The sequence below is a fragment of the Elaeis guineensis genome, chromosome 2 (assembly GCF_000442705.2).
Source record: "Elaeis guineensis isolate ETL-2024a chromosome 2, EG11, whole genome shotgun sequence".
NCBI lineage: Eukaryota > Viridiplantae > Streptophyta > Magnoliopsida > Arecales > Arecaceae > Elaeis > Elaeis guineensis.
Window position 1 is genome coordinate 2,283,855 of NC_025994.2, and position 14,885 is coordinate 2,298,739.

Genomic DNA, 14,885 nt, shown 5'->3' on the forward strand with positions numbered 1-14,885 from the left:
AATATCTGTAAAAGTGAAAATATCTTTTTAGCTTGCATTACACTATAAACTTCATACACATGAAGTCCTTGCTAAGAAAGGATGGCGAGTGAGACCTGGATGTGGTCTTTGTGAGGCGAGGGTGGAGTCTATCAGTGAGTGAGACCTGGATGTGGTCTTTGTGAAGCGAGGGTGGAGTCTATCAGCCGCATTCTCATCAGATGTCCCTTTACAAAGAGTTTATGCATGGGCACACATTAATTCGCAACTTGAAATTAGGAATGTCGTCTAACCTTTATAGCCTTTAGATAGACCAAAGAAGGCTGAAAGTTCAATCCCCACTCAGATGGTCAACTGATCAACTTATTGGAAGGTGTGGAGGGAAAGAAATGCAAGGATCTTCCTGAAGAGAAAATGCTCCTCTACCTTTGTCCTGCAGAAAATCCTTCAATGTTTTTTATTCTAGGAGCATTTATGCCCAGCAAGGATCTTTGACAGCCATTCAAAGCTAAAGGGTGTTGGGTTCTGCTCACGTGGGGCCTAATATTTAACGGGCCACATGAGGATTTGAGAGCGCCCTCTCTTTTGCTCTCTCATTCTCTCTCTCTCTCTCTCTCTCTCGATCGCTGATACACATGCATGCGACTCGAACGTTGCCGCCCGAGAGAAATTTTTTTTTTTTTTTTTGACTGTGATCTTTTATCTCCAATCGGAATGGTGATTCAACTCCGATTGATCCAAAAATTTGCAGACGTGTTCCCTGTATATGGTTCTCCACATCCAACGGTTTGATTGTTGTCGGATACTCTCTAACCTAGATTTTTATTTGACTTTAGATTATGAGATTTTTGGAGTTGCAAGGAACTCCATAACAGTAGGATCTGGAGCTCCTCATCTAACGCCATCTTCATCATTGCGAGCTGATTCACCATGTTCTGAAAATTGTTTAGATGCTCCACCACGGAAGCCCCCTTCTTATATTTCATGTTCACCAGTTTACGAACTAGGAACATCTTATTTTGCATCATTTTTCTCTTGTATAGACTTTTTAATTTCAATCAGAGGTATGGGCACGAACCTCCATTGAAATATGGTGGAAGATGCTATCGTCAATCCACTACTAGATGAGTCTAACGGTTTTGCGATTTAATTTTTCCCATTCTCTATCCGATATCTTATTAGATTGAATAATAACTCCCTCGATTGGATCGTAAAAATCTTTGCAACAAAGGAGGTCTTTTATGTGAGATTTTCAAATTGAGTAGTTGGTTGACATTAGCTCGATCATAGTACTTGATGAAAATTGATCCTCAATCTATCACAATCTTGATTGCTTTTTCAGTACTTCAGATTTGGTGGAAACAGGCTTTGATACCACTTATTGGGATTTGAGTACCAAAAGATAATAGATTGAACAAAAATCATGCTAATGATAATATCAAATATATAAAAAAATTATTGTAATTGCAAGAATACCAGAATTTTCATTGATTTGAAAGAAGCCTATGTCCATACAAGGATCAGAGTTTTTACTATAATAATAGTTTAGAATACAAAAAAATTTTAAAGACACTATGTCGGGAACACTGCTTCTAATATAAGAAAGTAGAAATTCAAATTTAAACAAACCTATGATAGAGCCTTCGATGGAATAACTTTAACTCAAAGTTGAGTGAACTCTAATCGACATTCTCTAATTTTTTTTTTTAAATATAACACTATCTAAGTTTTTTTTTTTTTTCTCTCTCTCTTTCTATCTCCTTTTATGGCTCATGAACTCTTCTATTTTTATTTTTTTTTATGTTATGTTCTGTTCATCTCCTTGCGTCCACAGGCTTCCTGTTTTTTTTTTTTTTATAGGACAAAAGCTAGAGTCTTCTACGGACTCGTTTTCCGGACACCAAAAGGTTCCGTGTGCGAATGTTAGAGCCCGTTTTGGACTCTTTCACTCGCCTTTTTATTGATGGATCCTACACGAGGAGGGACCACAGCAATAGGAGGGAAGGAGATGGGCGCCCCTCCTTGGCTGGATCCGGCAAACGAGTAAAATTCCACAATACAAGAAAGAAAAGGGTGTGATTCAACCCATCTCTCCCAGCTGGCGGCTCATCAAGAAATCCGCAGCTAACAATGGAAGGTCGCTCGAGGCTGCCGGTCTCTAGGATCCTCCTTGGTGGCTTTCAATGATGGAAGTCTGGGTGGGGAGAAAATGGAACGAAATAATGTTGCCGAGTAAAACCAAAGAGTTACTGAGCCTGCAATAAAGTTTCTTAGATGCGGAAATTAGATATTGCTAATTAGTTAATATTTCTTTAGGTGCAAATCAGCCATGATGGCTTCTCCTTGGACATTTTCATTGTCCTTTATAGGAGGGAATCTTGGTACTGTTTGTCTCTCCATATTACTTAAGATAGGCATCTCCCACTAGTTGCTCCAGTCGCCAAGGCAATGAAGGTAGCAATGCAGATGGGGAGTTTAATCTACTGTGGGCTGGCTCTTCTTCTGTTTTATATGATGGAAAAGCTTTTGGTCCTTGTGTGGTGGAAGCCTACTGAGATACAAAAACACTTCCGAAAACAAGGGATCTATGGTCCCCTTTATAGGCCAGTTCTTGGAAGCTTGGCAGAGTTGGGCAAGATATATGGGCAGGCCCCAAGTGCACCACCCCCGCAACCACCTTTTCAAAGCCATCCCTGCCACTCTTTCCTTCGATATGTCTTCCCTCACTTACCAATTTGGAGAGAGAATTATGGTGAGCTCCCTCCCTCCCTCTCTCTCTGTCTCTCTTTCTCATGCGCTTGCTTGCTCGCTTCAGAATTCACATATAACTGAAACAAGGTTTTTTCTTTCCTTGTAAATGAATCAGATTTAGGATTACCAATTGCCTCATAAGTAAAAAGTAAGCAAACCCATAAATAATTTGACATTGCTCGGTGGTAATAGGATTTGTTGATAAAGTTTATTCATAGTTAATGTAATTAACATATGACAGAGAGCTGAAAACAAAATCAGCTAAGGTAAAGAAATCATTCACCACTCCGTTTCTTGTTAAATAAAGGATGTCTGGATTCTCCTCCTCCCGTGTAATAATAAACAACAAAGTATGACATTTGTCACACCCCAAATCCGGGATATAATATGACCATGCCATCGAGGGATGGGACCCATGATAACACGAAACCAATCAATCATAATCAGCTAAAATCTATAAAAAATAAATTATAATAAAATATTCAATTCCATTATTCATCAAGTAAATAAATCAATATTGATTCAGAGCAACTAAATCCAAAAGATAATGCTAAACTCAAGTCTCAAAATTCATAAATAAATAACAACAAATCCATGATCATAAAATAAATTAAATTTCTGCTATAAAATTTTCAAGCTTGCTACACAGATCTTCAAGTTTAAATCCTTCATCGGTCCTAACCTTTTTTCTTTGTAAAAGAAAAATAAAAATAAAAAGATGTGAGCTACACTCGCTCGCTTAGTAAGAACCGATGCTTTTTTATCGAATCAAATATAAGTTTTTTCATGATAATGAAATATTTAAAAATAACAGATATTACAAAAATAAATATTTCATAGAGCATATAATAAAATAAGTTATAAACCAAATCATGCTTGTATAAATCATGAATATTTCATAAACATGAATCATAAATCATTCTTGCCATGTTTCGTGTTATATTTGAAAATATTGCTTACAGATATTCGTTCTAAGGTCACTATTATATCCATGACAGGGCTATGTTTCTTAATCGACAGAGTTTTTATTTTATGTGCCAACTTTATATCTATTGGCGAGGCCATATTTCGTATGGATGCTAGCTCCGGATGTCGATTTTTTCAAAGAATTCATTCATAGCTATCTGAAAGCCTTTGAGATCTTTACATCTTTTTCTTAAAACATACATATACGTAGATGAAAAAATCATAAAATTCATACTTCATAACCATGTTATTTTCATAAGATATTCATGGAATCAATACTCATAATAAAATATATTTTTTTATATCATATATGCTGATCCTTATTTTATGAAAAATATGATTTTATCAACAATAATTCTTTGCATAAATAATATGATTATTAAAAATATATAAGGAGCGTAAGATCCACTTACCTCGTTCATCTTAGATCCTCAGACTTCGTTAGAAGAATTAGCTAATTCTATTTAAAATATCAAATCATCATCAATTTTTATTCGATGAATATAATAAGACTAAATTATAAGAAAAGAGAACTGTTGATCGGACGTGTTGGACCATCTAGACACTAGGGCAAATCAGGATCTCCAAGCTGAGGGTCCGATTTAAGTAACTCTAATCAAGAAATCATGGAGTATGGATTGGATCAAGATCAAGATTGATCAATAGAGTTCATCAATAGTGAATTTCAAAGATACCTGATATGGCCAAATAAAGTTGACATACAGCATGGATATCAAAGTAGCTTCGGGTCATCTTATTAGAGTCAACATGAGTCCCTAGAAGATGAAGGCATGACTCGGTACAGGATTCATAAATCTTCTTAGAGAGAGAAAGTCGGTCATGAGAGAGAAAGTGGAGAAAGAATCTTCATATCCTTCAAAAAAGACAATCATAATCGAGATCATCAGAGGTCATATCAAGGTAACTCAATATGGATTAACTATGATCAGATGCTATAAATTTCGGATAAGGGTCGGGTTGGGATCTAACCTACTGCATGGATTTTGAAGCGATTTTCGATCATTTTATTTTCATCTCAAGTTTATCTTAGGGTCCGTAATACAATTAGAGAGAGAAAGAGAGAAAGAGCAAAAAGATCCTAGAGAGAGAAAATTTTTTTCTCTCTCTCTTTTCTTTTTTTTCTTTTCTTTTCTTCTTTTCTTCTTCTTTCTTTCTTTCTTTCTTGGCCGAACAGGGGAGGGGTCAGGACCGTGGCTGGTGGTTCTTGGCCAGAAGACCAACAACGGGTAGCGACAGTAGGCGACCGACGATGATGGGATAGAGGACAGCCGACGGCGAGGATCAACCGACGAAGAAAATCATGAAAAATAAGGGATCCACCCCTTTTCTTAAAATTTTCTTCGATCATTAGCCGATCATCGGCGGCCATGACCTTCAAAAAAGATAGGTAGGGAGGTGGGGGTCATGCTGTATGAGTGCGGCACTGCGAATAGCAGCACTAGTGCCTGAAAACAAAGAAGAGATGGCTCGATCGAACAGAGAAAAATAGAGTTTTAACTTTTTATGGGATTTCTAACGAATCTGACGGCCGACGAGGGTGCGCGATGCCATGAAAAAGAGGGAAAGGAATAAAGGAACAGGGGATGGGCTTATCTTGGGCTCTGATGAGATCTCCAACGAGGATTTGAGACGAACACGATAAGGGCATCTGCAACTTCAACAAAAAAAATTAAGAAAAATAGGAGGAGAGATCTGGTGCTCGTCGTGGCCAGCCTTAGAGGAGAGGAGAGGAGATTTATAGGTTGGAGGGGAGGCCGAATTCTTCCTAAATTTGACTTCTCCTCCGATGATTTTGGATGGAAGAAGACTCCTAGCGGGAGTCTTCTTTGTTTCCTTCTTTTTTTCTTTTTCTTTTTAGGCTGCTTTGAGATTCGTACAATAAAAAAAATCAGGATATCACATTCTACCCTCCTTAAAAAAATTTCATTCTCAAAATTTTTTTTGTTCTTTTCGATGAATAATTCAGATGAAAAATTCTTCATAAGTTAAGTCTTCATGAATTTGCAATAGCTCATATCTACCGTATTATTCATATGAAAAACAAACTTCCTCAATAGGAAAACATAAAAAACATTATGCGCTTTAGATAATTCTAATAGCAAGACTAGTTTGTAAGAAATATCTCTACTCTATTTAAGACTTCAAAAGACTGAACATAGCATGGACTTAGTTTGTCGTACCTTCCAAACCTCATGACACCTTTCTATCCATGAGATAATGAATTTTTTTGATCTCTTAATCTTCACTTAAAATACCATAATTCCTTGCTCATGAAATTATTTGCTTTTGATTATTTCATATGAAAATCATAATCGACTCTAACTATTCTTAATAAAAATAAAAGAGTCTGGAGCATTAGATGCTCACCATAATCTACAACCTCCTTTATCCTTTTAACTTGTTACATGATGTAACAATTAAACTCTCATCGTAGAAAATCTTTAAATCCATTCAAACAACTAAAGTAAAAATATCAAAGCTAAAAAAAAAGATATCTATATCCGAAACATTCTACATCCAAACTCTATCAAAAAATATCAATCCACTAATTTTAAATTTAAGATACTCAAAATTTTTCTGACCATTACTAATAATAAAAGAAGCAATTGCCAAAAATAGTACTGCAATATCTAGATAAGCCCAAAAATCAACAAGCTTATCCTTTCATTTGTCAATGGTGATCTTTTTTTTTTTTTGAAAATCAAGTCTCCATTCATGACACTTATTGTATTAGAATTAGTATACTTAGCCGGTTTGAATATAATTCAATCATTATTTTGTTGCACATTCTGATTTGAACCCACTGAATCCTGTAGGGCTATCGGATAAATTTTTGACAAGAATACCGTTTTACATCAAAATCTCAAAAGATCCAACTTTCAAATTTTTGATAGATTTTAAGCAAAACTTTTAAGTTTCTTTATCCTTTATTATGCCTCAAGCATAATACATCAGAATTAAATCTTGATCTACTTCCATATTTGAAGCCCTTATATAAGCTCCATGATTCATCTAAAACCTCATAAATCTAAAACTAATGGAAATAAGTAAGTTAACATCATATTCACTTGACAATCAATTAGATAGCTACAACTAACATTTCTTTGTAAAAGCATTAACTCTAACTCTAACAAACTAGAAGATCTAAAGTCAACATTTCTATGAATAGAATCAACTTGATTATTTCTCCTAGAGCTTTCTTCATTGGGACCCTTAGCATCCATCAATAAATCGACATAAAATCTTGTCCCTTTCATCTAGAACTCATTTAAAAAAAAATCAACAATAGCAACATACCTTAAATTAGCTCAGAAACCTAAACTTTGACTTAAAATAATTAATAGCCTCACTATCTCCAACAAACAAAAGGAAGATAAAGTAATCCTATCGATAGATAGTAATACAAATTATTAAAGATTTCACTAGAATGTGTATGTCATGCTCTCATAATAAAATTCAATTCACCAATAGAATCAAATATATTTTTCATTTACATGCGAGTTTCATACATAATCCTTTTGTCGGCTCAATGCTCAAAAAATATTCCTCTCCATATGATGTAATTCTTTCTTTTTTTTTCTTATGTTACATCCCAAAAGCTTCCTCCCCAAAATTGTAATGATCAGACAATGAACATCAAAAGTCACAAGATCTTCACCATATCGAGTTTAGAATTTTGAAATCATTTAAATAGCAATTGAACAGGTATATGCAACATAATATAACTTATCAGGATAATATTCTATATTCAAAGGTCAACACCTCTTAAATTTAGATCAAATGTACTTATTAAAATTCAAGATATAACTCATCAGTTCTATTACGTACATCATATGCCACTGAATAAATTCTATTACTATACCTATTGACCTGAAATCTAATCTTTGAATCCTTTAGGCAACATCTATCATGTCTTTAGTGATCATAATCTTATACTCAAATACCACTTAAGCCATAGTTCTCAATGATCATAACCTAAGCTCTGATATTATTTATATCATGCCCTAGTTACTTAGACCATAGTCTTAAGTAATCATAATCTATGCTCTGATACCATAAAATATCATGTCATAAATCTGAGACATAATATGGCCATACTATCGAAGGATGAGACCCACGATAACATGAAACTAATCAATCATAATCTGCTAAAATCCATCAAAAATAAGTTATAATAAAAGATTCAATTTCATTATTCATCAAGTAAATAAACTAATATTGGTTCAAAGGGACTAAATCTAAAAGATAATACTAAATTCAAGTCTCAAAATTTATAAATAAATAACTATAAGTCCATGATCATAAAATAAACTAAACTTCTGCTACAAAATTTTTGAGCTTGCTATGTAGATCTCCAAGCTTAAATCTTTCATCGATCCTAATTTTTTTTATAAAAAATAAAAAAATAAAAAAATATGAATTACACTAGCTCAGTAAGTAGAACTGACACTTTCTTATCGGATCAAACATAAATTTTTTTATAATAATAAAATATTTAAAAAATAACAGATATTATAAAAATAAATATTTCATAGAGTATATAATAAAATAAGTTATAAATCAAATCATATTTGCATAAATCATGAATATTTCATAAACATGAATCATAAATTATTCTTGTCATGTATTCATGTCATGTTTAAAAATATTGCTCACAGATATTCATGCTAAGATCACTATTATATCCGTGATAGGATCATATTTCTTAATTGACAGAGTTTTTATTTCGTGTGCCAACTTTATACCTATTGGTGGGGCTATGTTTCATGTGAATGCTAGCTCCGAATGTCGACTTTTTTGAAGAGATTCATTCATAACTATTTGAAAGTCTTTGAAATCTTTACATCTTTTTCTTAAAACATACATATACATTGATGAAAAAATCATAAAATTCATACTTTATAACCATGCTATTTTCATAAGATATTCATGGAATTAATGCTCATTATAAAATATACTTTTTTATATCACATATGCTGATCTTTATTTTATGAAAAATATGATTTCATAAATAAAATTTTTTTGCATAAAAAATATGATTATTAAAAATATATTAAAATCATAAGATCCACTTACCTTGTTCATCTTAGATCCTTAGACTTCGTTAAAAAAATCAGCTAATCTTATTTAAAATATTAAATTATCATCAATTTTTATTTGATGAATATAATAAGATTAAATCATAAGAAAAGAAGACTGTTGATCGAACATGTTGGACCATCCAGACATCAGGGCAAATTAGGATCTCCAAGCTGAGGATCAGATTTAGGCAACTCTGATCAAGGAATCATGAAGCATGGATTGGATCAAGATCAAGATCAATCAATAGAGTTCATCAATAGTAGGTTTCAAAGATACTTGATATAGCCAAATGAGGTTGACATACAATACGGATATCAAAGTGACTTCGGATTATCTTGTTGGAGTCAACATGAGTCTCTAGAAGATGAAGGTATGACTCGATACAGGATTTATGGATCTTCTTAGGGAGAGAAAGTCGATCATGAGAGAGAAAGTAGAGAGAAAAAGTGGAGAGAAATTTTTTGTATCCTTTAGAAGAGGCAATCATGATCGAGATCATCAAAGATCATATCAAAGTGACTCAATATGAATTAACTGTGATCAGATGCTATAAATTTCGGATAAGAACCAGACTGAAATCCAACCTACTGTACGGATTTTTTTAGGTCATCTTATTTTCATCTCAAGTTTATCCTAGGATCCGTGATGCAGTTAGAGAGAGAAAGAGAGAGTAGAAAGATCTTAGAGAGAAAAAGAGAGAGAGAGGTGAGAAAGAAAATCCTTTTCTCTCTCTTTTTGCTTTTCTTTTCTTTCCTCCTCTTCTTCTTCTTTCTTTTTTTTTTTTCTTGGCCGAACAAGGGATCGGGACTGTGGCTGGTGGTTCTTGGCCAGAAGACCAGCAATGGGCAGCGGCAGTAGGCGGCCGACGATGATGGGACAGAGAACAACCGGCGGCAAGGATCAGTCGGTGAAGAAAATCATGAAAAACAGGGGATCCGCCCCTTTCTTTGAAATTTTTTAAGTCATTGGCCAATCACCAGTCGCCAAGACCTTTGGAAAAGATAGGTAGGGAGGTGGGGTTCATGCTGCATGGGCGCGGCACCGTGAATACCAGCACCGGTGGTCGGAAACAAGGAAGAGATAGCTCGGCCGAATAGAAAAAATAGAGTTTTAGCTTTTTATGGGATTTTCAATGAACCCGATGGCCGATGGGGGTGCGCGATGCCATGGGAAGGAGGGGAAGGAAGAGAGGATTAGGGGATGGGCTTACCTTGGGCTCTGGTGAGGTCTCCGACGAGGATTTGAGACGATTGAACATGATAAGGGCGTCCGCGGCTTCAACGTAAAAAATCGAGGAAAATAAGAGGAGAGATCCGGTGCTCGTCGTGGTTAGCCTTAAAGGAGAGGAGAGGGGATTTATAGGTTGGAGAGGAAGCCGAATCTTCTCTGAATTCGATTTTCCCTTCGATGATTTGGGTGGAAGAAGACTCCCAGCTGGAGTCTTCTTCGTTTCCTTCGCTGGAGTCTTCTTCGTTCCTTCCTCCTTTTTTTCTTTTTCTTTTTAGGCTGCTTTGAAATTCGTGCAATAAAAAAAAATCAGATATCACAACATTAGCCAGAGCTGAGATGTGTTAAATTTTAATTCTACATTGGATTCCCAAAAGCTGTCCAATTACTTGGCGTGTTCAGGCCAGGTGAGCGTGATGGGTTTTGATCAGGTTGAGTCTGAACTCTAAATCTAATTAAAGGGGTGCATGGTACTGCAATTAGAACATGTCGCACAGAATAGTTAGCTGATGTTCTTATAATGACCATTGCCAGGGTAGCAAGTATCTCACATACATGAATAATATTTGACCATCTCTTTACCCCATTCTCTGCATGTGTTACGAAACCTGGCATACAAGTGGAGCGAGAGATTATTTATTTGATATGCATCTTTTTTTTTTTTTTTTGGTTAAATTTCCTTTTTTTTTTTTTGAGAGAGAGAGAGACATACACATTATAATTACCTAGGCTCAAATACCACTTACCATATCTATTCAGCAGCTCCTCTCTATGCAGCTTGCAGGTTTCTCATCGTGAAAAAGCAAGAGGAAAGCTACAGGTCATCCTTGCAGCTTTTATAAGATTTATGTGCCATCTTTTGATTGTCTTAGTTTGATTGTTGTGACCCATTTCATGCTATCTTTTATCAATTCTAGTTAGATCAAACATATTTGTGTCATCTATGCCTTTCATATGCCCATGCCCAGCTTTGTTGGAAGCATACGCCTCCATTCAAGCTACGGTTTCTCATTTATGTGCAAGTCTATCTTGCACCCTGAAGGAAAAGCATTTTTGGTTGTTTTTTTAATGGGGTGTTCTTAACCCCTGTATTCTGGTCAACAGATAGCCTTGCTATACTCCTTTAAATTTTCCTTTACAGTTGGTGAAAACCAAACTCACTAACACGTTGCCATCCAGCAATCAAAATTAAGTTTACTTTGTTGACAATCTTGCCACACTCATGTTAAACTAAGCCAAATACAGTAATTAGGATCATTTCATATATACTAAGACGATGATATACTTGAGTATGAAGTAGCGGGCAAGGAAATTTGAATCTTATGCATGGGCAAATTATGGGAAGGATTCCAGAGAAGCTGTCACCTGGCACTGGATCACTGAAGCAGTTACATTGTTCATTACAGGAAGCGTATATTTATACTGGTATGGCCGTTCACCTCGGCTATCGATCACAGACCCTGAATTGATTAAGGAGATGACCATGAACCCCAGAAGGTATACTCAGTCCATCCAGCATCCAGTAGTTCATCTGCTGCTGGGTAAGAGCATAATTGCAGTGGGAGGAGAAACTTGGGCCACACAGAGAAGGCTTCTCAACCCTTTCTTCCTCATGGAAACCCTTAAGGTGGCATTTCTAATCAACCTCCTGATCTATCAGTTGATATATAAAACTAGTTGATGATGAGCAAAATTGATTTATGATTGTCTCATTATCTTGTCCATTTGTGTTTTAATTTTTCTTTACCTTTGCTGCCATTGAGAAAAACTTCTAGTTGATTCTTGTTACAAGATTTATGCAGGGCTTGTCAGGAGTTGTACTCAGCGCAATTGAAGAAAGAATAGAGCGGTGGAACGATCTGATGGAATCAAATAAGTTGGAGATTGAAGTGCACAAAGAATTTGAGAGTCTAGCTCAATGTATCATAGCCAAAGTCATATTTGGGAATGATGCGGAAGAAAGCCTGCCCATCATCCAGTTGCAATCCCAACAAGCTGCCCTTAGCTCCCAAGCAGTGAGAACCTTCTATATTCCTGGTTCCAGGTAGAACAGAATTATTATGACCAAGAACTCCTATTAATTCCTAGGTTTCCACATAGTCAGCTGATAAATTCGAGAACAAATTTAATATGAAAACATTTGCTTAATCTATGCTAAAATGGCAACTAGGTTTCTTCCTACATCCTTCAATCGAAGGAGCAAGTGGTTGAGACAAGATGCTGAGAGGAGGTTCAATGAATTGATCGATAGAAGGGAATGGAGAGAAGGCCAGAAAGAGGAAGACTGGCTTTCTTTGATGCTGTCACTGAAGACCATGTCTCGGCAGCAGATAATAGATGAATGTTGCACCATAGCAATAGCGGGTTCAGAGAGCACAAACCTTCTACTAGCTTGGGCCTGCGTTCTTTTGGGTGTTCACACCGAATGGCAAGACAGGGCTCGGGAGGAAGTTCACCATGTGCTTAAAGGGAGCAGGCCAACTACTGAAATCCTCAGTCAGTTAAAAACTGTAAGTTGCTTTTATTTGTAACATTTGATCGTCATCATAAATTAGAAGGAAAAAAATATGAACATATATGTATGTATATATGTATGTATGTATTTATGTATGTATGCATGCATGCATCTATGTATATATATATATATGTATATTCTTTGATCTTTCTTGTTTTTATCAATCCTTGTAGCCATCTCTTCATGCCGATCATTAGGTGTCACATGATCTCCTCTTCAATTTGTTCCATGCTTATTGCCAAACAGCATCATAGATTCGGTTCATAGCAAGGCTAGACTAATATGACAATTTCACACTAATAGGAACATCACAGTCTTAATTGAGAATATTCTTAATCTTAACATAATAGCTTCTGTTCTACCTAGTGTTTCCTTTGTTGATGCTTTCTAGTGGTCTTGCAGCTGAACATGATAATCAATGAGACACTGAGGTTGTATCCACCTGTCCCCTTTGTCATGAAGAAGACGGAAGAGGAAACAAAAATTGGAAACCTAATCATCCCTGCTGGGGTCGATGTAGAGGTGCCCTTGATAGCAGTCCACCATGACAGGAATCAATGGGGCGATGATGTGTACCGATTTAATCCAGGTCGCTTTGCGGAAGGCATCTCAAAAGCATCAAAGCATCCAATGGCATTCATGCCATTCATGCAAGGGCCGAGGATATGCCTTGGGATGAACTTTGCCATGATTGAGGCCAAAATAGTTCTCACCATGATCTTACAGAAGTTCACCCTTGCCATCTCCCCTAGATACAAGCATGAACCAGTTTGTGGTCTGACTATGAAACCAGGGAAGGGGGCACATGTCATGTTCCATAAGGTATGATTGTTCTGCATAGATAGTCTTGTGGAAGCCAGATGCAATCATGAAGAGTGTTTTATTGGTGTATAACTAATAAAGAATAAAGTGGCACCATAGCAGTATGAGCTTCACTTCCTTGGGAGCAACTTCAGAAACTCCTGAAAGCAAATTGCTAGATACAATTAAATTCTCCTTACACATTAGTAGTGGAGATTAGGACCCTAACGTAGAGCATCTTCTCGATACTAATCTCTCGGAACTGCCCTTTAGTTATGCTGTAAATATTGCATTGCAGCATGATCCCAGAAGGCCTGCAAATTTTGGGCAAAATTTTCATGGTTGAAGCAGGCCATCACACATGCTGGCCAGGGGGACTGGAAATGCCCCTTAGGTGCCTCTGGAGGCTTCAGCTAACTTACTGGCCCAGTCTATTCAATAAAATCATGGCCCATAATTTACAAAAAAAAAAAAAAAAAGCATAATAAAAAAATATAGTAATTCTGCAGTACATTCTGATTACCATTCAGCATTTCAATGTTAAAGATGCGCTTAAGCATTATTTTACTGTTGAAATCCCAAAATCACCGAAGTCCCAGAGAAATTTAAAAAATTGTCAGGAATTTCATAGAGGTAAATTGGCCAATTCTGTAGTTTGACGAGTAAACAACTGAATAATTTAAACGATACATTCCCAGATGTTTTCAGCATTATATCACAGATATTACACCATAAATGTAATTAAATTTTGGAAACCTGAGGTTATTCTCACAGTTGAGGCCATTCATATGTTTTTTTCTGTTCTTTCAATCTATTCTATCATGGTCCTGCCTACTTAAAATTACGATAAAATAAGTGCATATTACTTCTCATGTTTTCTTTTCATTCTTTTTATTTGGTGGATAAATTCTGAAGAATGCCTAAAACCTGTTTCTCCTTGTACCCACCTCATGAGCATTGTTCGTTACTTCTGCAAGATTCCTTGTGCCAATGTGAGGACACCGTGCAATCAGAACCATCATGTGAGGGTCAATTTTGGTGTCCATATCAGAAGTTGGGTTCATTAACCATTTACCATCCATAGATTACTGTCCCCAAGCCTGAAGTAGTGAATGGAAAATGATCCAGGGAGAATCTACTTCCACAAGAAAAAAAGGCCATCCAAGGAGAATGGTAAAGTTCAATGGGATTTTCACTTTTATGGAAGACGAGTCTGGCACAAGAAGATCACAAACATGCTCATATTTGATCACCATCTTCTTTGATTCAGGCGATGAAACCACAAGGCTCTTTAAGCTCAAATAGAGAAACAGCCTTAGCAGCAAACATCAAAACCCAGGCCAACATCACATTCCAGAAAGAAGACATGTACATGAGAAGAGACAACCGGAAGCAAGTCCACAGAAAATAAAACACATTCTATGATATGATATTATGAAGAGGAACGGCGTAGTCTTCATATTAATACTATGGCTCCAAATGCAGATGCACTTTTAACTTGGACAGTAAACTCCTCTCACTGGATGTGTGTGGCTCCTGCGAT

The 14,885-nt window shown here is 36.1% G+C and overlaps 1 protein-coding gene across 1 annotated transcript; it reads left to right on the forward strand.

Moving 5' to 3' along the window:
• The first annotated feature begins 2,094 nt into the window (after positions 1-2,094).
• Positions 2,095-13,755, forward strand: LOC105033219 (cytochrome P450 734A1). The gene is made up of 5 exons (XM_010907923.4): positions 2,095-2,731; positions 11,433-11,653; positions 11,829-12,070; positions 12,197-12,536; positions 12,944-13,755. The coding sequence occupies exons 1-5, from the start codon at positions 2,428-2,430 to the stop codon at positions 13,367-13,369; spliced, it is 1,533 nt and encodes a 510-aa protein (XP_010906225.3). The 5' UTR covers positions 2,095-2,427; the 3' UTR covers positions 13,370-13,755.
• Positions 13,756-14,885: the final 1,130 nt, after the last annotated feature.

Bases quoted from the DNA above. Each gene is read 5' to 3' on its own strand.
- LOC105033219 (XM_010907923.4), top strand. From the start codon at position 2,428: ATGAAGGTAGCAATGCAGATGGGGAGTTTAATCTACTGTGGGCTGGCT. The intron at 12,071-12,196 runs GTAGAACAGAAT...AATGGCAACTAG, and splicing joins TTCTATATTCCTGGTTCCAG to GTTTCTTCCTACATCCTTCA. The intron at 12,537-12,943 runs GTAAGTTGCTTT...GTGGTCTTGCAG, and splicing joins TCCTCAGTCAGTTAAAAACT to CTGAACATGATAATCAATGA.